The sequence below is a fragment of the Mchenga conophoros genome, linkage group LG15, assembly GCF_057382185.1.
Source record: "Mchenga conophoros isolate Kocher_MC1m ecotype Shallow Benthic linkage group LG15, M_conophoros_male_GT1.1, whole genome shotgun sequence".
In the NCBI taxonomy this organism is placed as follows: Eukaryota; Metazoa; Chordata; class Actinopteri; order Cichliformes; family Cichlidae; genus Mchenga; species Mchenga conophoros.
This window is the reverse complement of record NC_140540.1, coordinates 33302903-33326382: the sequence shown is the minus strand read 5'-3', so window position 1 is coordinate 33326382 and position 23480 is coordinate 33302903. Positions and strand designations below refer to the sequence as shown.

Below are 23480 nucleotides of genomic sequence, written 5' to 3'. Positions count from 1 at the left end.
AAAACAGATGCAGATGACCTGTTAACTTAGTCTGATACTAGACTTGTTAAATTATACAGCTTACTGAAGGCTGACGGCAGCTATTCTATTGTATATGGAAGTGATACCTGCAGCAAACAGGGGTGAGTCTAAAGGGTGGATGGGGTGTACTTGGTCCATGTACATTTTACATATACATGGACCATTAAACTCTGAGCCACTGACCTGAGGGTTGTTAGGTTAGACACTGAATTAATATTATTAATATTAATATTAATTAATGTGTACATGCTCATAACATGTTTTCAGCGCAAAACATGTCTGCTATTAATTTCAGAAAACCTTCCAAAAAGACAGACTGAAGGTACATTTTTATGCCTTTGTTTAGATTATGTAGTTGATATTTGACTATACTTGAGATTATTTATATAATTTTTGCATTTAAGAAAACGCTGTTTGCATGTTTCAATTAAACATAATGAGTTGAAGTTGGCACTGAGCTGCAGGGATCCAGATGTTTAACACTATCACAGCTGAGCTGCTGTAGAGCCAGATGGATTCCACTGACACAGCTTCCTTAGGGCTGTGCTTCATTCTTTATATATGTCTTGGGTCGAAAGCTGAGTCCACACTATGCTTTTCCAAATAAAGTATGCATTTCTTACTCTAAATAAACAGGGCAACTCGTCTCCCCTCTGCTAGGAAACAGATTTATCAATTACAGACACTATTCAGTTGCCCGTGAACGTTAGTATATGGTTTGACTAAGCTGCTACTATATGCTGAAATTTTCAGGATTAGTCATTGAACTAACATCAGTGTTAGCTTGCTGTTATTGGAAAATGGTAAGGTTAACATCAAAGTGTTATCCCACATTGCCTTCATTATATCTATATTCATAACTGTGTCATGTCTGCAAGAATGTTCACGATATTGCCAAAAGTATTCACTCATCTGCTTTCACATATTGGCCTACCCTTTTCCCTATAACAGCTTCAAAGCTTCTGGGAAGACTTTCCTTGTGGTTTAGGAGTGTGTTTACACCTGAGTTGAAATGAGCCAATAAGGACTCCTATTAGGGTAGGTTGGCTTGTGGGACTCCGGAGGCAACTAAGAGGTAGTGGCAGGCCAAGATAATTATGGCTCTGGTAGTAACAGAAGCAAACATTCATGTTTGGAAGGCCCTCTCCCCTGCCACCTCCTCCAGTTTGTCTGGGAGAACACCAAGGCGTTTCCAAGCATGCAATCTCTCCAATGTGGGTCTGCCCCGGGGTCTCTTCCCAGTGGGACTTGCCGGGAACACCTCACTGAGAAGGCGCCCAGGAGGCATCCTTGTGAAATGCTGGAAGCACCTCAACTGGGTCCTTTCGATGTGGGGGAGCAGCTGCTCTACTCTGAGCCCTTCCCAGATGGCTGAAATTATCACCCTATCTCTAAGGGAGAGGCACTGTGTCCCAACCTATCGTTATACGTGATTCTGAGATTCTAAGAGAAATGGTATTAAGTGTGTTGTAACAGAATCATAAGCCCTTTTTTCATTATTACCTACCCGGATCGATTAGCCACAGATCAACACAACTCGACTCAGCTCAACTAGTTTTCCATTACAACCCAGTACTACCCTGTGTCATCATAGCAACACATCTGCACGTCCTGTGATGTAATTAATATGAGACAAAGGTGGACATCAAGCTAACGATATACCTGCTGCTTGGGCTGTGGCTTTTCATCAGACTCCAGGGAACACGGCAGTGTTTTTTGGAGCCATTTCCCTCGTTGCCAGTTTCAAAAATTGTGGTTTTGATTTTTTGAACGAGCCACTGACCAGCCAGTCAGTGGCATGCAATCTGACCACGTCACATTTATTACCTGCTCGGATTGCTTGAGCCCCGGCCGAGTAGGTACTAATAGAAAAGGGGCTATAATTTATGTGTGGTTACGCAGACAGTTAACCGTGCTTAATTGCTTAATACTGATCAGAATATAATCAGGTCTAAGTTTAAACTATATAACGAATAGCACTGTTACCTCACAGCAAGAAGGTGGAAGTTTGACTCTACCATCTAGCTGGGGCCTTTCTATGTGGAGTTTGCGTGTGTTCTCTTTGGGTTCTCTGACTTCCTCTGATTCCCTGTCTCTCTGTGTTAGCCCTGCAACAGAGTGGCAATCTATCCATCTGTCTTGCCATTTGGTAGCTGGGATAGTCTCCTGCGACCCTGATAAGGATAAGCAGGAGAGGAATGGATGGATTTTAATAACAGGCCTCTCACTCACACTCTTTATCTTCTGCGAGAGGAGCAGTTCAGAAGACAAACTTTTAACTCTTGGATCTAGGATTTTACAGTTGAAATTCCAGCAGAGACATCAGAGGAATTAACCGCTGTCCAAACTCTGAACTTAAAAACCTATTTTGTGTTTTTTTTGGCTTTTTCTCTGCTCATTTTTGCTGTGTTAGATTATAAGTCTGAAACAGCAATAGGATTTCCATTGTTTTCCTGCTAGATTACAACTTCTATTTTCCTGTGGTTTCCCATTGGACTGTTATTATCAACACCAAAAACATAGATAAGTGCATCTTCAGGTCTGGATGTACTTGTCTCTTCTCAACCTCTCTCCTCTCGAAAATTAGAAAAAAAATCATCGTGTCAGAGTGCATTAAATAGAAAAGTATAACTCAAATGCTTTGATTATTGTTTTGTTTTATTTTATTTTTTAATAGTTTTGTTTTTGTTATTATTATTTGATTCTGCTTTGCTCCTGTTAATTGCTTTAATAAAATATTGAACATTTAAAAAGTCAAAGTGGTGGACATAAGTATAAACAGCTCTTACTACTCTAGCCTAAAAGTAACAGACTTTTAGGGACTTCGAGGGATCTAGAGGGGAGTTTCCTTTAACGGGTGTGGCTCATGAATGCTGGGACTGCAAGGCTACTTGGGGGCGGCTTTTATCAGAGGCAGTGGGGTAGACACTCGGAGGAGAAAGGTAATCAGCTCTGGGCGGGTCCCCTCACCCATTGGCTCCACCTGAGCTCTACACTGCCTACTGGATAATACCCATAGGATCAGAGATTATGGCTTTTTTAAACAGTGAGCTGATCCAGACCTCCTTTGTTTTGGTACTGTGCCACAGATTGACAGTACATATACATATATACAGCAAAAATATGGATTCTACTGTCTAAATGTATACAATAACATTCATATTTGAGGGTCCTTATATTGGGGAGAAACACACTGTAATGCACTGTTTATTTTCTGTGCAAAATGTGTACTATACTTTTAAAGCATGGACTGAGAATTGGGTTTTCAGTTGACTCTCCAGTGATAATCTTATGTGCACTCTGATGTTGTCTTACTGTTTGTTTTATGTCCATAGTATGGCAGAAGTCCCTTACACTTGGCTGCCTACAAAGGCCATATTGATGTTGTTCGTGTCCTGCTCAAAGCTGGCTGCAACCTGGACATCCAAGACGATGTGAGTAGATTCAAGTCTGTCATTCTTCTGTCCAGTTCCAGCTCTTACCGCAGTCCTAAGCATGTCGTCACCAATAGCTGCTTCTCTTTTTGCTTCTCAATAATTTTTTTTAATTCAGCTTTTTACACAAACATAACTGTAGTTTGATGGCCCCCAGTGGCCTTGAATGGGACTCTCTGGTCTGCCCACTGATGGGTCTTCCTTCAGCATGCAAGTCCATCTTCCCCACAGACAGTGATAACCCAGATCTCTGGTATTGCCAAATTCACTCTCTGTGGTCAATGAGCTCTGCAGCAGGTTGCAGTACAGCCTCCAACACTGGGGGGAGCAAGAGATGCAGACTGAGAAAGAAGGAAAAGGACGATGAGGAAGAAGGGAGAAGCCATTGGAGAAAGGCTAAGAAAGAGCATGGAGGATCAGGGAAATTGAAAGAGGTTAGCCAAATCTGGTCCTACTGATTCAACAAAAATCTGTACCCCCCCATCTTTCCCTGAACACTGCTACTACTCAACCACTGCTCAGCTTCGTTCTAGTGTGGATTGACCCTGTTCTTTGCCTCTCCCTCGTGTTCTTTATCTCATGGAAGTCATTACTCTTTTTTTTCTTTTTGTGCTCTGATGTCAAACTACTACTACTGTCATGTCACTCACTGCTAATCTTCTCTATGGCCAGCATTCCACTTACGGCTGATCTTAAGTGTGGAAACTTTTACTGGGACTCGACTACTTTCATTTCATCACATGAACCACACTGGACAAACTGTGGCTAAACAACATTATCTGTGGTTGCTATAACTGCACCATATTAAAACCATTACTGACATAGTCAGGAATAACTCATTACCCTTAGGAATATACAAAAATGTAAACATTAGAATTAGAATAGAATAGAATTCAACTTTATTGTCATTGCACATGCACAGGTACAGGGCAACGAAATGCAGTTTGCATCCATCCAGAAGTGCTTTAGTGATATAGGTATATTACAATATATATTAGCAATAGTATAGATATGTAAGTATATTACAGAAATGGGTCTATTATGGTATGTTATAATGTACACGGTATGAAGTATGTTGTGAATATTCTATAACTAAGTATGTACAGGCTGTAGTGAGTACAAGCTATGTGCAGGCTATGAACAGGATATAAATATGAAAAACTATACAGAATATGAAATAAATAACTTTACAGAAATCTGAGATATACAGCTATACAGAAATGGGAACTATGCAAGTTGTAAACAGTTGTAGGATTAAAGATTATTGAATGTACAGAATGATTATTTACACAGAGCTATACAGTAGTGCAGTTAAGATAAGTGAGGGTGTAGATAGTTTCTACAGAGGCTATATAAAGTGCTAGTGGTTGTGAGTGGTGGTTCACTCCATGTTATTATTATGTGTTTGAGGGTACAGTTGTCCATTGTGGGTGTGTGTATGTTCAGTCCATGAGTTTAACGTGGGTCAGATGTCAGGAGGCAGAGTTCAGGAGTCTGACAGCTGTGGGGAAGAAGCTGTTCCGGTACCTGGTGGTCTTAGTCCGGAGGCTCCTGTGGCGCCTCCCAGAGGGCAGGAGGGTGAAGAGTCCATGTGATGGGTGACTGGGGTCTTTGATGATTTTCCCAGCCCTTTTCAGACACCGCTTCCTGTAGATATCTTTTATGGCAGGAAGTGGTGCTCCGGCGATGCGCTGGGCAGTTTTCACGACCCTCTGCAACGCCTTCCGGTCCGAGGCAGAGCAGTTCCCGTACCAGACTGTTATACAGTTGGTCAGGATGCTCTCGATGGTGCAACGATAGAAGTTCACCAGGATGTCTGAGGACAGGTGGTTCTTCCTCAGAGTCCTCAAGAAGAAGAGGCGCTGGTGAGCCTTCTTGACCAGCTTGGAGCAGTTGGTCGTCCAGGTGAGATCCTCGGAGATGTGGACTCCCAGGAACTTGAAGCTGCTCACACGCTCCACAGCCGTCCCCTTAATGTGGATGGGTGGATGTGGTTAGAAACATTAGTAGGACCTAGAGTGCTGGTGTAGTTCAGTTGTCCCTGGTTCAAGTCCAACCTGTGGACTTTTGCTGTGTCTTCCCACCCTCTGCTCTAATATTTAAAAAAAAAAGCACACAAAAAGACCCCCCTAAAAAAAGAACCTTAGTTGGAACTAGGGTTGTTTGAATTTCAGGGTTAGAATTTCAAATTTGATACTGATACCCAGGAACATGCACAATACAATTTTTGACCAGGAGGAGAGAGGTTCTCTGCCAGGTGAACACCAAGGAATTTGGTGCTCTTGCCGATTTCCACAGAGGATCCATCGATGTAAAGTGGACAGTGATCTTAACAACCATCTATTAGTTTTTGGGCCTTTTTCACCTTTATTGACAGAGACAATAAACTAAGAGCAAGAACGTGGAGGGAGAGAGAGAGGGTCGGATGTCATGCGGTCGGATTCAAACCCAAGCCAGCCACTCTTAGCCGTATGGCATGTGCACACATGCTAAACTGCCCACAACCATCTCTTTTATTTTGTCCATGTTAAGAGACAGGTTGATGATGCTAAACCAGTCCGCTGTTGCACCCTGTCTCTATATGCTGACTCATTGTTCTTGCTGATAAGACACACCACAGTCGGGTCATCATTGATCTGGTTTGAACTGTGCATTGGTGCACAGTCGTGAGTTAGCGGTTAGTGGGCTAAGCATACAGCCCTGAGGGGCTCCAGTGCTCAGTTTGGCGGTGTTGGAGATGCTGTTACTGATCCGGACTGTCTGACGTCACTAAATGGTAAATGGCCTGTATTTGTATAGCGCTTTACTTAGTCCCTAAGGACCCCAAAGCGCTTTACACTACATTCAGTGATCCACCAATTCACACACACATTCACACACTGGTGATGGCAAGCTACATTGTAGCCACAGCTCCCCTGGGGCGCACTGACAGAGGCAAGGCTGCCGGACACTGGCGCCACCGGGCCCTCTGACCACCACCAGTAGGCAATGGGTGAAGTGTCTTGCCCAAGGACACAACGACCGAGACTGTCGGAGCTGGGGCTCGAACCGGCAACCTTCCGATTACAAGACGAACTGCCAACTCTTGAGCCACGATTGCAACACGTGAGCCTACGTCAGAAAGACCAGGATCCAGATGGAGAGGGAGGTTTTCAGGCCCAGCAGGCTCAGTTTTCCAATGCTGAGGAATTATTGTGTTGAATGCTGAACTGAAATCTATGAACAGCATTCGCACATATGTGTCTTTATTGTCCTGGTGGGTGAGGGCAAGTTGTAAGGTGGTGCAGTGTAACCTGCAGTGGGTCCAGTGTGGTTGGCAGCAGGGTCTTAATGTCCCTCATGATGAGCCTCTCAAAGCACTTTATCATGATGGGTATGAGTGCAACGGGAAGATAGTCATTGAGGCAGGACACTGGGGACACTGGGTACTTTTTTGACACAGGAACGAAGGGGGTTTGCCTTGAGGCACGTTGAGATGACAGCAGTGCTCAGAGAGAGGTTGACGATATCAGTGAGGACATCTGTCAGCTGGTCTGCACATTCTCTGAGCACTCTCCCAGGGATTTTATCTGGCGCAGCAGTCTTCAGTAGGTTAACTTTTTAAAGAGTTTTTCTCACATCAGGCGAGGTCACATACAGAATCTGGTTGTTGTGAGGAGCGGGTGGACTTCCTTGCCAACACGTCACTGAGCGTCAAACCGTGCATAGAAGTTGTTCAGCACATCTGGTAGGAAGGTGTCAACGTTGCAGGCAGGACTGGAGGCTAGGTTTCCATAGCAATCCGGAGTGGCTGGTACGTGTTACTGCTGTGCTGGCATTTTTTTTAATAACCTGCAAGTTTAAACTGAAATATCTCTTGTTTTTAAGTAGCTAGCTAATTTGCTAATTTACACTCAACCAGCTGGCTCAAAATGTCAAGGATGTTCAGACAGGAAATTTCATAACTCAAGGAATTGTACCTTCAACTTGCTGTTTTTTGCAACATCCCGACTACAGAATGGAATAGTTGTCAGCCACCTCCTGTACATGGATGACATCAAGCTGTATGCCAAGAGTGAACGAGACATTGATTCACTGATCCACACCACCAGGATATACAGCAATGACATCAGAATGTCGTTCGGACTGGAAAAGTGTAGTCGGATGATAACAAAGAGAGGGAAGGTAGTCAGAACTGAGGGGATTGAACTACCAGAAGGCAACATTGCAGACATAGAGGACAGCTACAAGTACCTGGGCATCCCACAGGGAAATGGAAACCATGAAGAGGCTGCTAGGAAAGCTGCAACCACCAGGTACCTGCCAAGGGTCAGGCAAGTCCTGGGGAGTCAGCTGAACGGTAAGAACAAGATCTGGGCTATCAACACCTACGCCCTGCCCGTGATCAGGTACCCGGCTGGGATAATAAGCTGGCTAAAGGAGGAGATAGAAGCCACTGATATCAAGACAAAAAAGCTCCTGACCATGCATGGAGGGTTTCACCCCAAGCGGAAGGAAGGAGGCCAGGGATTGGTGAGTGTCAGCACCACAGTACAGGATGAGACAACGAACATCCACGAATACATCACGAAGATGGCCCCAACTGACAGCGTGCTCAGTGAATACCTCAGGCAGCAGAAACCCAAAAAAGAGGAGGAAGGCGAAGAATCATCATGGAAGGACAGACCCCTGCATAGTATGTACCACCGGCAGATAGAGGAGGTGGCTGATATCCAGAAATCCTACCAGTGGCTGGACAAAGCTGGACTTAAAGACAACAAAGAGGCACTAATCATGGCAGCACAGGAACAAGCTCTGAGCACAAGATCCACAGAGGCTTGGGTCTATCACACCAGGCAAGACCCCAGGTGCAGGGTGTGTAAAGATGCCCCCGAGACAATCCAGCACATAACAGCAGGGTGCAAGATGCTACCAGGCAAGGCATACATGGAACGCCATAACCAAGTGACCAGCATAGTGTACAGGAACATCTGTGCCAAGTATAACCTGGAAGTTCCGAGGTCAAAATGGGAGATTCCCCCAAGGGTGTTGGAGAATGACCGAGCTAAGATCCTGTGGGACTTCCAGATAAAAATGGACAAATGGTGATGGCTAACCAAGCAGACATAGTGGTGGTAGGCAAACAGAAGAAGACGGCGGTAGTGATCGATGTAGCGGTCCCGAATGACAGCAACATCAGGAAGAAGGAATGAGAGAAGCTCGAGAAATACCAAGGGCTCAGAGAAGAGCTCGAGAAGATGTGAAGGGTGAAGGTAAGCTTGAAACCTGTATCCCCCATAGTCGGTTACCAAGATTACGTGAAGTACCCTCAGAAGGTCTGCTAGATGATGTTAATGCAGCACTACGGACGATACCTACAACCACGATTACCGACACTAACAAGCTGATCTACAATACGGCAGCAGTGATCAGTGAGATGCTTGGCTACAAGTTGAACAGCCACAAGGGGCAGTACCCTCCATGGAGAAGGAGGCTAGAGGGCAAGATCAAAGTAGCACGGAGGGAGGTTAGCCAACTAACGGAATTGCAGAAAGGTGCGACAAAGAAGGTGCATAAGAAATACGTCAAGCTGTCCATACCTGAGGCCTTGGAAACTGCCAAGCAAAGACTCATAGCCTTGGCCAGCCGCTTGAGGAGGTACACCAGAGAGATAGAAGGCAGGAGAATAAACCAGCAAAGGTGTACTCTCAGTGGCAAGGGAACAATAAGAGAACAGCACCACCACGGCTGGAGACGGAGCAATACTGGAAGAGCATATGGGAGAAGGACGCAACCCATAACGGCAATGCTCAGTGGCTAGTGGATCTGAGGGCAGACCACAGTGACCTCCCTGAACAGGGTCCAGTAACCATCACAGTGGCAGATATCCAAGAAAGGGTCTCCAGTATGAAGAGTTGGACAGCACCAGGGCCCGACATGGTTCACGCCTACTGGCTAAAGAAGCTGACTGCACTCCACGAGCGTCTGGCAGCACAAATGAACCAGCTGCTAGTTAACGAGAGACACCCGGAATGGCTAACCGAAGGTCGGACGGTCCTGATCCCCAAGGACCCCAAGAAGGGACCAGTCCCCTCCAACTACCGACCAATAACCTGCCTCAGTACTACATGGAAGCTCCTGTCAGGCATCATATCGGCTAAGATGAACAGGCACATGGGTCAATACATGAGCGGGACACCGAAAGGGATTGGCAAGAATACCAGAGGCGCAAAACACCAGCTACTGGTAGACAGAACAGTCAGCCGAGACTGCAAGACCAGACTGACCAACCTGTGCACTGCCTGGATTGATTACAAGAAGGCCTATGACTCAATGCCCCACAGCTGGATACTGGAATGCCTAGAATTTTACAAGATCAATGGGACCCTAAGAGCCTTCATCAGGAACTCAATGGGGATGTGGCGTACAACACTAGAGGCCAACTCCAAGCCCATAGCACAAGTCACCATCAAGTGCGGGATCTACCAAGGAGATGTTCTGTCCCCACTGCTGTTCTGCATAGGCCTGAACCCCCTCATCGAGATCATTAACAAGACTGGCTACGGATACCGACTAGGGAACGAAGCAGTTGTCAGCCACCTCCTGTACATGGATGACATCAAGCTGTATGCCAAGAGTGAACGAGACATCGATTCACTGATCCACACTACCAGGCTATACAGCAATGACATTGGAATGTCATTCGGACTGGAGAAGTGTAGTCGGATGGTAACAAAGAGAGGGAAGGTAGTCAGAACTGAGGGGATTGAACTACCAGAAGGCAACATTGCAGACATAGAGGACAGTTACAAGTACCTGGGGATCCCGCAGGCGAATGGGAACCATGAAGAAGCCGCTAGAAAAGCTGCAACCACCAAGTACCTGCAGAAGGTCAGGCAAGTCCTGAGGAGTCAGCTGAATGGTAAGAACAAGATCCGGGCCATCAACACGTACGCCCTGCCCATGATCAGGTACCCTGCTGGGATAATAGGCTGGCCAAAGGAGGAGATAGAAGCCACTGACATAAAGACAAGAAAGCTCCTTACCATGCATGGAGGGTTTCACCCCAAGTCCAGCACCCTGAGGCTGTACGCTAAGCGGAAGGAAGGGGGCCGGGGACTGGTGAGTGTCAGCACCACAGTCCAGGATGAGACAACGAACATCCAAGAATACATTGGGAAGATGGCCCCAACTGACCGAGTGCTCAGTGAATACCTCAGGCAGCAGAAACCCAAGAAAGAGGAGGGAGACGAGGAACCATCATGGAAGGACAGACCCCTGCACGGTATGTACCACCGGCAGATAGAGGAGGTGGCTGATATCCAGAAATCCTACCAGTGGCTGGACAAAGCTGGACTGAAAGACAGCACAGAGGCACTAATCATGGCAGCACAAGAACAAGCTCTGAGCACAAGATCCATAGAGGCTGGGGTCTATCACACCAGGCAAGACCCCAGGTGCAGGCTGTGTAAAGATGCCCCAGAGACAATCCAGCACATAACAGCAGGGTGCAAGATGCTACCAGGCAAGGCATACATGGAACGCCATAACCAAGTGGCCGGCATAGTTTACAGGAACATCTGTGCCGAGTATAATCTGGAAGTCCCGAGGTCAAAATGGGAGATGCCCCCAAGGGTGGTGGAGAATGACCGAGCTAAGATCCTGTGGGACTTCCAGATACAGACGGACAAAATGGTGGTGGCTAACCAACCGGACATAGTGGTGGTAGACAAACAGAAGAAGACGGCCGTAGTGATCGATGTAGTGGTTCCGAATGACAGCAATATCAGGAAGAAGGAACACGAGAAGCTGGAGAAATACCAAGGGCTCAGAGAAGAGCTCGAGAGGATGTGGAGGGTGAAGGTAACGGTGGTCCCCGTGGTAATCGGAGCACTAGGTGCGGTGACTCCCAAGCTAGGCGAGTGGCTCCAGCAGATCCCGGGAATAACATCGGAGATCTCTGTCCAGAAGAGCGCAGTCCTGGGAACAGCTAAGATACTGCGCAGGACCCTCAAGCTCCCAGGCCTCTGGTAGAGGACCCGAGCTTGAAGGATAAACCGCCCGCAGGGGCGTGCTGGGTGGTTTTTTATATATATATATATCAAAATAGCCACCCTTTGCTTTGATTACTGCTTTACACACTCTTAGCATTCTCTCAATAAACTTGATGTAGTCACCTGAAATGGTTTTCCAGTCTTGAAGGAGTTCCCAGAAATCCTGAGCACTTCTTGGTCCTTTTGCCTTCACTCTGCAGTCCATCTCATCTCAAGCCATCTCGATTGGGTTTAGGTCAGGTGACGGGAGAGGCCAGGCCATCTGCCATTTACAATGGCAAGTCTCCAGCTTACAATGATTATGCCCTGTTCATGGAGGGTCCCCCTTGCAGTGAAGTGGAGGTGGGGTCTCATCTACTTAATTTATGTCAGGGTAATCAATTATTGTGTCATTTCCTGTCAGAGTTCCGTACTTTGGCTGCTAAGTTAAACTGGGGAGATGCTGCTCTCCAGTCATTTTTTATGGCGGGATTGCTGGATTACATCTGAGAGGAGATGGCAGACTCTGGACGAGACTGTAGATCTCCCCTTGAAAATTGATCATCGAGTTATGTCACCACCTCGTCACACTCCTCGGGTCTATAAACCCCAGTCTCAGAGAGATATTCCTCCGCCGCCTCCCCCCTCCTCTGAAGGAGTAGCTGCTAATACCAGCAATTTTTCCACCGAGGAGCCTATGCAGCTGGGCAGGCTATCCAAAGTGGAGAGAAATATATGCTTGCCTGAAGGCCTTTGTGCTTACTCTGGGTTGGCCCAACATTGCTGCCCCCAGTGTCCTCTAGGTCTGGGAAACAATGTGGCCAGGTAGACTGTGGGGGAGTCCCACTTGGCTCCTCCTGTTTCTCAGACCCCTCCCATTTCCAGCTTAATACCAGACAAGATGGCGGCGCGCACGGGTGCAGCGGCTCTTAGCTCTCCAGTTTGGTGCTCGTTTTTACTTTTAATGTGGATATTTTTGAATGTTTGCAACGCCGCCATCTCTTACAGTCGCCAGAACCTAATTGACCTAAATATAGTTTGTCTGTTTCTGGCGACTATCAGCGAACACACAACATCCTGGTGGAGATAGCGAGACCGCCAGGGTCACCGTGGATGGTCTGCCCGCCCAGCAAGCGTAGAAGGCGACGGAGGGAAAGAAAGCAGAAGAGGGGATGCCGGTCGGGCTCAGACGCTAGGCTACGCAAACATCCACACCGGCCAGCACTTCCGAGCCTTTTCCTATCGAACGCCAGATCCATCACCCACAAACTTGACGAATTGGAGCTACAGATAGCCAACACAAGCTTTGCACGTAACTGCAGCATTATTCTTATTACGGAGACGTGGCTTCACCCGCTGATTCCCGACGCTGCAGTCGAGTTAGCAGGCCGCACGCTACACCGGCATGACAGAAACAGCAACTCAGGTAAAAGCAGAGGAGGGGGGCTATGTGTTTACGTGCATAACGAGTGGTGTTGTAACAGCAGGATCATTCACACACACTGTTCTCCTGATTTGGAGGTTCTGGCAGTCTCGTGCAGACCTTTTTACATCCCGAGGGAGTTTACAGTAGTTATTGTGATAGCTGTTTATATACCGCCGGATGCTAACGTTAGCACGGCTCTCAGCCTCTTGCTCAACACCATAAACAAACAACAGCTTGCCCACCCCGATGGGGTTTTTATTGTCACCGGCAACTTTAACAAAGCGTGCCTAAAGACTGTGCTTCCTAAATTTGTCCAGTTTGTGGACTTTGCTACGAGAGGAGAACACACTTTGGACCATGTCTATTCAAACATCAGGCATGCTTTCAGAGCGACACCCCTCCCCCACCTGGCTGGATCTGACCACCTCTGCATGTCCCTCACCCCCACCTACACCCCCCTGCTGAGAAAAACAAAGCCCCAGACAAAGACAATAAAAACCTGGCCTGAAGGAGCCCTTTCTCAACTGCAGGACTGCTTCTCAACAACTGTATGGGATTTATTCTCCAGCCACAACCTCCAGGAGTATACGGACACTGTACTCTCGTACATCAGGAACTGTGTTGACAATGTCACCGTCAACAAAAGGGTCAGGGTGTTTCCAAATCAAAAACCCTGGATGAATAGCGAAGTGCAATCCCTCCTAAAAAGCCGCAACACTGCCTTCAAGTCAGGGGACAGGGCTGCGTATAGGGCGGCCAGGGCAGACCTGAGTAGAGGCATCAGGAAAGCTAAGGCTGCCTATAGGAGGAGGATTGAAGATCACTTTGCTGACAACGACCCCAGAAAAATGTGGCAGGGGATCAATCACATTACCAACTACAGAAGCAATAACCAGGCAACATCTAGGACTGATGCCTCACTGGCTGAGGATCTAAACCGTGTCTTCGCCCGCTTTGAGACGACCAAGCCCTCAGCTGCCACACCACTTCCACCCGCCCCCAGCACTGGCACACTAACACTTAGGGAGCACCAAGTGAGGTGTGTTCTAAGGTCAGTGAATCCCAGGAAGGCGGCAGGTCCTGATGGAATACATGGAAAGGTTCTCAGAGCATGTGCTGACGAACTGACCGGAGTCTTCACTAAAATCTTCAACCTTTCCTTGTCATCAAACACCGTCCCGCCCTGCCTCAAAACCTCCACCATCATCCCCATCGCCAAGAAGACAGCTGTGGCCAGCCCAAATGACTACAGGCCTGTTGCACTTACGCCTGTAGTGATGAAGTGCTTTGAGAGACTGGTCTGTCAGCACATCAGGGCCGGTCTGCCTCCCACTCTGGACCCCCACCAATTTGCCTACAGGACAAATCGTTCCACCGAGGATGCTATCACCATAGCGCTCCACACTGCGCTGAGTCACCTGGAGCACCGAGGAAGCTATGTGAGAATGCTCTTTCTGGACTTCAGCTCAGCATTCAATCATATCATCCCGGAGATCCTGGTCCAGAAACTGTCTCACCTGGGACTCTCCACCCCCATCTGCCTCTGGATCAAGGACTTCCTGACAAATAGACCACAGTCTGTCAGACTCGGCCCCCACCGGTCCAGCACCATCACACTCAGCACCGGGTCTCCACAAGGATGTGTTTTGAGTCTCCTCCTGTTTACGCTCTACACATCCGACTGCTCCCCTACCCATCTCTCAAACACCATCATAAAGTTCGCGGATGACACCACAGTGGTTGGACTCATCTCAACGGGGGATGAGTCGGACTACAGAGATGAGGTCAACAGACTGACTGAGTGGTGTTCAGTTAACAACCTCCAACTGAACACCACGAAAACTAAAGAACTTATCTTGGACTTCAGGAAGGGCAGAGCAGACCCGGCCCCACTTTACATTCACGGGAGCTGTGTGGAGAGGGTACACTCCATGAGGTTTCTGGGCGTGCAGATATCTGATGACCTCTCCTGGACTGCAGATACTACAGCGGTGGTTAAAAAGGCCCAGCAGCGTCTCCACTTTCTGAGAGTGCTCAGGAGGAACAACCTGGAGGAGAGGCTGCTGGTGACATTTTACAGAGCCACCATAGAGAGCATCCTAACGTACGGCATAACAACATGGTATGCAGGGTGCTCAGCTGCAGACAGGAAAGTACTGCAGAGGGTCATCAACACAGCCCAGAAGATCACTGGCTGCTCTCTGCCCAGCCTGGAGGTCACTGCAAACTCTCGGTACCTCAGCAGAGCTGGCAATATCATCAAGGACCACTCTCACCCCAGCAACCAACTGTTTGAACTATTACCGTCAGGCCGACGGTACAGGTCACATAAAACCAGGACAAACAGATTCAGGGATAGCTTCTTTCCCAGAGCTATCACCGTAGTAAATAAGCACAAAAACAATTGAACCTATTCCATACCGTCACTGTCATTATATTATGCTGCTATTCATACTGTCATTATATTAATGCTGCTATCCTGTATATATTGTACATACTATTGTTTGAGTACTTACGATTGTTTTTTTTGTACTTTTTATATTTTACATTTATATTTATTATTGAAACTTGCACCAAGGGAGTGGCACTCCAATTTCGTTGTACTCTGTACAATGACAATAAAGGCTATTCTATTCTATTCTATTCTATTCTATTCTATTCTATTAAGGTAACGTTTCACCTGAAACAAAAACAGTTCCCTCTTGAGGCTCTCATGGACTCAGGAGCGGCTGAAAACTTCATCGACCTGAATCTAGCTTCTCAACTCCACATTTCGCTAACCCCAATTAACCATTTATTCCTGTCACTTGGTAGACGGACACCGTCTCCAACCCTACCCCATTCAGTTCCAGACCCAACCAGTTCGCATGTCCATCGGGACCACTAGGAGTAGATCCAGTTTCTCGTGGTCTCTGCTGCATCCTCTCCTCTCATCCTGAGCTAACGTTTCTGATAGGGGACCCCGATTCACCGCTAGTTTCTGGAAGGTCTTCTGCAGTCTGATTGGGGCCTCTTCCAGTCTCAGGTCTGGCTACCACCCTTAGTCTAATGGGCAGGCGGAAGGGGCCGCCCAACAACTGGGACGCTTTTTGAGATGATTCATCTCCACCCAACCGTCTCTTTGGCCCAGCTGTTGTAGACAGAGCTGTCTCACAACCTCTACATCTTTTTCTCTACCGGTCTCTCTCCCTTCGAAATTTATCATGGCTTTCACCCTCCTATCTTTGATCACCAGGAGGCAGAGGTTTAAGTACCTGCAGCCCAGCGGTTGGTCTGTCGATGTCGACTGGCCTGGATCGAGGCATGGGCTGCTATTTCTTGATGCAATGCTCAATACACCAAACAACATCGCTGCCGACACCGGCCAGGCCATTCATTTCAACCAGGGTACTGGGTCTGGCTCTCCACGAGACACCTGAAACTCCGTACTGAAGCCAAGAAGCTCACTCGCAGGTTTATTGGCCCGTATTAAATCACGGCAGAATCAATCCGGTCACTTATTGTTTACGTCTCCCACCCACAATGAAGGTCCACCCTGTTTTCCATGTGTCGCAGCTTAAGCAACGCATTACCTCTCCACTGGCACGACCCTCTCCACAGTGTTGCCAACTCCTCAGTAAGGAAAATCGCTATTGGTTGTCCTAAAAGTCGCTAGAAGTCGCTAAATGACGTCATCGCCTAATTTGCATAATTGGTCATGCTAATCTAATTGTAACCTATGTTGTTGGAGAGAGAAATAACATCGTGGAAGAGACATAAAGTGAGTAAAAAATGTCCTAAATGCATTTAGAGTTTATTTAGAACTACAAATTAAATTTCTTTTAGCAATTGTTGTTTTTTTAATGTCACAATTCCAACCCTGCTCCTTTACCCGGGCTTGGACTGGCAAAAGTGACCCGAAATAGGCACTCTGGTGGAGTTACTTTGTGTGTGTGTTTATAAAAATGTGTGTGCAGTCTCCATCGCACTGCACTCTGTCCTCTCACACCTGGACAACAACAACACCTACGCCAGAATGCTGTTTATAGACTTCAGTTCAGCATTCAATACAATCCACCCCTCACAACTCATCAGGAAACTGACAGACCTGGGCATCAGTTCCCTCATCTGCAAATGGTTACTGGACTTCCTGACCAACTGCCCCCAACATGTCCGGCTGGATAACCGCTGCTCATCTACAATCACGATGAACACCGGTGTACCACAAGGCTGTGTGATGAGCCCTTTCCTCTACTCCCTCTTCACCCACGACTGCAGACCTGCTGATGGTTCCAACACCATCATTAAGTTTGCAGATGACACCACAGTGATTGGCCTCATCAGTGACAATGATGAGGCCGCCTACAGGGAGGAGGTGGATTGTCTGGCTGAGTGGTGCGACAGAAACAACCTGCTGCTTAACACCGAGAAGACCAAGGAGCTCATCGTGGACTACAGGAGGAATGCTGACCCACATCCACCCATCCACATTAAGGGGACGGCTGTGGAGCGTGTGAGCAGCTTCAAGTTCCTGGGAGTCCACATCTCCGAGGATCTCACCTGGACGACCAACTGCTCCAAGCTGGTCAAGAAGGCTCACCAGCGTCTCTTCTTCTTGAGGACTCTGAGGAAGAACCACCTGTCCTCAGACATCCTGGTGAACTTCTATTGTTGCACCATCGAGAGCATCCTGACCAACTGTATAACAGTCTGGTATGGGAACTGCTCTGCCTCGGACCGGAAGGCGTTGCAGAGGGTCGTGAAAACTGCCCAGCGCATCGCCGGAGCACCACTTCCTGCCATAAAAGATATCTACAGGAAGCGGTGTCTGAAAAGGGCTGGGAAAATCATCAAAGACCCCAGTCACCCATCACATGGACTCTTCACCCTCCTGCCCTCTGGGAGGCGCCACAGGAGCCTCCGGACTAAGACCACCAGGTACCGGAACAGCTTCTTCCCCACAGCTGTCAGACTCCTGAACTCTGCCTCCTGACATCTGACCCACGTTAACACACGGACTGAACATACACACACCCACAATGGACAACTGTACCCTCAAACACACAATGATAACATGGACTGAACCACCACTCACAACCACTAGCACTTTATATAGCCTCTGTAGAAACTATCTACACCCTCACTTATCTTAACTGCACTACTGTATAGCTCTGTGTAATTAATCGTTCTGTACATTCGATAATTTTTAATCCTACAACTGTTTACAACTTGCATAGTTCCCATTTCTGTATAGCTGTGTATCTCAGATTCTGTAAAGTTATTTATTTCATATTCTGTATAGTTTTTCATATTTATATCCTGTTCATAGCCTGTACATAGCTTGTACTCACTACAGCCTGTACATACTTATAGTTATAGAATATTCACAACATACTTCATACCGTGTACATTATAACATACCATAATAGACCCATTTCTGTAATATACTCACTTATCTATATTATTGCTAATATATATTGTAATATATCTATATCACTAAAGCACTTCTGGATGGATGCAAACTGCATTTCGTTGCCCTGTACCTGTGCATGTGCAATGACAATAAAGTTGAATTCTATTCTTTTCTAAGTAGTTTTAAACCTTGTGATCCACAAAACAGCATAAGAGTAAAAGAGTAAAAGAAGAACTGACTGCATTACAGCACCCGCTGCTTGTTGAGAGTAAAAGCGATACGCACTCTCACGTCTTTTTTTAGCGACTTTTTTTTAGAAGAAAAGTCACTAAGGGGTCTGAAAACTCGCTAAATATAGCGACAAAGTCGCTAAGTTGGCAACACTGCCTCTCCAGTGCTGTTAACTTGCAATTTCTCAGGCTGGTGACTCAGATGAATTTATCCTCACCATCAAAAGTGACTCTTGGTCTTCCTTTCCTGGGGCGATCCTAATGTTAGCCAGTTTCGTTATAGCGCATGATGGTTTTTGCGACTGCACGTCGGGACACATTGAAAGTTTTAGCAATTTTCTGGATGGACTGACCTTCAATAAGGACAGATCATTAGAAAGAATGAATATGATTTATTGATTAACAAAATACAGATAAATGTTTGGCAGTTAAACTCTGTTGGCCCGTCCTGTCAGAACAGAACCCCAGCTGTGAAGGGGATTAGAGCAGGACCCCCTGGAGTCTAGACACTGGTGCTGGAGATGAGATGTAGGTGGTTTGAATGGAGTGATGAGAGTTAATTCCATATATCTTGTTTCATATATTTGATACCTTCAGTATGTGTCTACAATGTAGAAATTGGTAAAAATAAGGACAAACCATTAAATGAAGGTGTTTCCAAACTTTTGACTAGTAGTGTATATATATAAATATCTAGAGATATAAATATATCGTAACTTTAAAAATTGTGAATCAAGTCCTGTTGGAGTAACAAAATTGCTAAGCAGTGCCAGATTTCTGAAAATGAGGAGGAGCTAGTGGATCCCGGGTTTTTGCTAGCTGTTTTATCTTCTCACCCCACATAGCATGTAGCAATAGTGCCCAATGCAATGGGTACACATATGGAGGTAGGGTATGACTGAAGGCTCCGTAATAGGCACGTAGAGTCCTCATGGTAAAGCCAATAAACCAATTGCACGCCCAAGGTAAAACAAGCAGAGCTGATGGAATGGGGTATGTCTTCCATTTCAGTTGCATGGTGTTCATAGCTGATGTGTCGTGCTTTTCATCCATTGACGGATGACGATGAATGGACGGACCGCCCATTCATCCATCTTGCCATCCATCCCTCCCTCCCTCATGGGTCTGGGTTGCATGTTAATTTTTCAAATCTGATGATCTTGTTTTGTTATTTTAAAATGATATGAGTTCCTATTGCTTTGAACAAAATTCAAATAATAGATTTGAATGAGGTGTGTGAATCATTGCAAGGACTGCAAATTGGGGTAACAAGATTCTCAAACACTTTACAGTTAATCAGTGTTGTGTTGTTACCATGTGTTAGTAGTCAGTTCTGTGTCTTTATATTTCTGTTGACAGGGAGAACAGACGGCATTACATAGAGCAGCAGTGGTGGGAAACAGTGACATTATCAATGCTCTGATCCAGGAAAGCTGCGCACTGGACAGACAGGACAAGGTATGATCATTTAGTATAATTTCAGATTCATATTTAATAAACTCCTTTCTGTGAACCTCTTTACAACTGGACTTTTTTGCTTTTGGTTTTTCTATAGAACTACACATCAAGTCATAAACTTAAATGGTCACAATTTGGAGACTGAATAAACAAATATACAGTGGCTTTGTTCTGTGCATAAATATTTTCAAATATTTATATATATTTTAACCTGTTCTGTAGTCATGAGTTTAGTATTTTAATATCAACAAGCTGCAAAGCAGTATTTAAAAAAGTTGACTGTCTTCATATTTACTGTTAAATTACTTTTTTGCTTCCTACTTTCAGACTTTTTAGTTTCCGTTTAGTACATTTTGTATAATGTATAATTGCAATTCACAACAACAGTCACCTTGAGATGTTTTATATAAGGTTAGAGACAAAATTCCAGAAATATGAAAATTCCCCCACAAAGCAAGTTTTAACAATGGTGGACACAACCAAAATGGGTTTTGGCAGAAGAGACCTCCAATATCAGCCACTTCTTTTATCTACTGCTGGTACATGCTGTCCAGGGGCCTGTCCTTCCATGATGGTTCCTCTTCTTGCCCCTTTTCTTTCTTGTGTTTCTGCTGCCTGAGCAGTGGCGGCTCCTGAAAAAAATCTCAGGGGGGGCAATTTTTATGATATTGACTAAAATGACCCATTTAATGAGTACATCAAACAACACAATTTTAATTTAAATTTAAAATGAACAACCATATTCTGGCCATTTGTATAGATTTGTAAAAATGAACATGAACAGATTTTTATTTTTTTTTTTTTTGAATGAATGAAAAATAACTATTGAAAACAACAACTGTAAACTGATTGGGGGGGTGGGCTAAAGAGAGAAAGAGAGAGGGATGGAGAAAGAGAGTAAATATGGTTAAGGGTTCTTATTTGTACAAGAACTTTGCTCGTCTGTCTTTCTGAGTGGCAAATTTCTCGATGACCCTGGTGTTGAAATCAGGAAGTTCTTGTGTGAGTTTTTTCTCTATGGACAGCATAGCCAGAGCGTTGAGCCGATCCTGAGCCATATTGTTTCTCAGGAAAGTTTTTATCCTCTTTAAAGTAGAGAAACACCTCTCCGATTCTGATGTTGTCATTGGTGTGGTGATGAGGATGTTAAGAAGACTTACAGTTTCGGTGAATGTGTCTTGAAGGTTGTTTTCCATCAGAACCTGATAGAGCGCCAGCGCACCACTACAACTCTGAAACTCCTCGTTGTCGTAGATCAGGGACAGTTCTGTTTTAAGTCTGGCTTTGTCCAATGAGGGATAGGCTTCCACTGTGGTTTGTAGTGCTGCATCTGGAAAATTTTTGCTGTGTTGTTGGAACAAGTCTCCTTGCAACAGAGTGGCGCTGACAAGGTGCTTGGTGAAAGAAAACCTCTCCTTGGCATGGCTCATAATGGTGTCGCACACCTATCCAATAATATATAATTGGTAAGAGTTAGATTCAGTGGTAAGACTTTGGCACATGTCTCATGTTAATCATTATTCTGAAAAAAAAAATCTGTCCATAACAAAACAAAACAGTCATGACCACTATATCAAATGACATCTGACAGCATCGTCATTAGATTTTATCTGATGATCCGATTTAAATCAGACCAAGCAGCTAGTGCTTACCTCCAGTGCCAAATGGTGTTGCCTGTCTTCCCCCAATGTTCTCCGTCTCTTTGTGGGTGGGTCTTGAACAGGTCCCCTGTACTCCTCATCCACAACCAGATTAGGAAGTGCCTCCCTGATCCAATACATAAGTTTCATTAATGGCTTCTGAAAACTGAATAGGGATATATTAACCAAACACAAACCAAACAAAGGTTGTGTTCTAATTACCGGGAATTACCGGATTTAATTAATAACCGGACCTGGTTTAATGGCTGGGGGAAAACCAGTGCAAGTAAATAAAGGCCCTGGCCATAATTTCAGGAAATAGCCTATGGTATAGGCTACATCAAATCATTACTGGGAATATACTTCATCAAATATACTTAATCAAATATTTTTCATAAAATTACTTCAAAGGCTGATATAAATCAAAATTATCTGAATTCCATTAAACATTTAAGTCACAGAACACAGAATATATGCAGAGAATTTGATAGAATCTATGCATAGATAATTAACATTTATTCTAGGTTACATATTTATGCTTTTATGCCTACCTGATAGCCTGCATGCGGCTGATGAATGTCTGGGTGATCCCTGCGATGGTGACAGAATCGATGTTTCTCTTCTGTAGGTGGTTATACAGCATGTCTACATGTGGCATTATCTTGTGAAACAAGGCCAGGAAAAAACAGAAAGCTTCGTCTTCCAGCATTCTCACGAAACCACCGGCATCTCTCTTTGTAGGGGCATCAAATCCTTCACTGTTACGGATGGTCTGAAAACACCTCACCAGATCGTCTTTATGTTCATACACTGTATTCACAGCACGACTGTTGAAGTTCCAACGGGTTGCCGATGCACTTGGAAGTCGGTGCGCCACCACCTCGTCAAGCACTGCAGTCCTCTTGCTCGATTTAGTAAAAAAAGAAGCGAATCCTGCTATGTCGGAAAAAAAGTGACTGATTTGAGGGATGTGGGAGGTTGCTTGTTGCATTACCAGGTTTAACTGATGGGCATAACAATGTACGTAGTGAGCGTTAGCATAAATGTCCTGTATCTTACGCTGCACTCCTCCAGTGGTACCCCTCATTACAGCGGCCCCATCGTAGGCCTGGGCGATCAACTTTCTCTCTTGTCCCTGGGGGAGGATGAAGCGCAGCCTCTCCGATAAGGCACTGGCTATTGCATCTGCACAAGCATTGGGTAGCTTGATGAATTCAAAAAAACGCTCTTGAATACGGTTTCGTTGGTCAATGTATCTTAGCACCATGACTAACTGACAGTGTGTAGAAATGTCAGTGGTTTCATCAGCTTGAATGGCTAAAAACTTCGCTGCCTTTACTTCTTCCACGATCCTTTCTCTCAGAACTGCCAACATGCAATCCAGGATCTCGTTCTGGACTGTTTTCGAGGTGCCTTTAAATACAGTAGCATTTTCAAGGTGTTGCGGCAACACCTTGAAAATGCAACACTGTTGCCTCAAGTCGTGATCAATTGATGCCATCAAGTCGACTAAACCTCTAAAAATCCCTGGATTGTCTGAGGAATCACTTTCATCATGTCCCCGCATTGCTAGCTCAAAAGCACCACAAAACTTAATACAATCGATGATTTTAGATAAAATATGACGGTTTTTATCTACCTCTTCGTTGTGCCTTCTTAAAGCAATCCGATGTCCATCATCTAGCTGCGCCGCTATGCTAGTTTTCCCTAGCACAGCTAGCTTTACACTGTTGTCCATATGAACTCGTGAGCTTTCATGTTTCTTGATTCGTTCGGAGAGGTGCTTTAAGTCGGTTTGTCCAGATTGTGTCCACGTCAAATCACACTTGTCACTTTTGAACAGTATGCACGGGAAACAAAAAAGTGC

General features: G+C 45.6%; 2 protein-coding genes across 5 annotated transcripts in view; one reads left to right on the top strand and one right to left on the bottom strand.

The window, feature by feature from the left end:
• ankrd6b (ankyrin repeat domain 6b) overlaps nucleotides 1-23480 on the top strand; it is a 79225-nt gene that overhangs the window by 31915 nt on the left and 23830 nt on the right. For 2 of the 4 annotated variants that reach the window (XM_085246583.1, XM_085246582.1), the window contains exons 3-4: nucleotides 3357-3455; nucleotides 19875-19973. In XM_085246583.1, coding sequence (XP_085102709.1) covers nucleotides 3357-3455; nucleotides 19875-19973 — 198 coding nt within the window. Of the gene's footprint in view, nucleotides 1-3356; nucleotides 3890-19874; nucleotides 19974-23480 lie in introns of all 4 variants that reach the window. The other 2 variants (XM_085246581.1, XM_085246580.1) reach the window with 1 other exon arrangement.
• LOC146558689 (zinc finger MYM-type protein 1-like) lies at nucleotides 20830-22964 on the bottom strand. The gene is made up of 3 exons (XM_085246853.1): nucleotides 22165-22964; nucleotides 21626-21740; nucleotides 20830-21418 (listed from the first exon to the last, which is right to left on the bottom strand). Exons 1-3 carry the CDS (start codon nucleotides 22878-22880, stop codon nucleotides 20891-20893), a joined length of 1359 nt encoding a protein of 452 aa, XP_085102979.1. The 5' UTR covers nucleotides 22881-22964; the 3' UTR covers nucleotides 20830-20890.

Excerpts from the sequence above, each read along its gene's own strand:
- LOC146558689 (XM_085246853.1), bottom strand. The coding sequence starts at position 22,880 with ATGGTGCTAAGATACATTGACCAACGAAACCGTATTCAAGAGCGTTTT. Across the intron at positions 21,741-22,164 it reads AGCCGCATGCAGGCTATCAG|GGAGGCACTTCCTAATCTGG; the intron begins GTAGGCATAAAA and ends GTATTGGATCAG. Across the intron at positions 21,419-21,625 it reads AACACCATTTGGCACTGGAG|GTGTGCGACACCATTATGAG; the intron begins GTAAGCACTAGC and ends ATTATTGGATAG.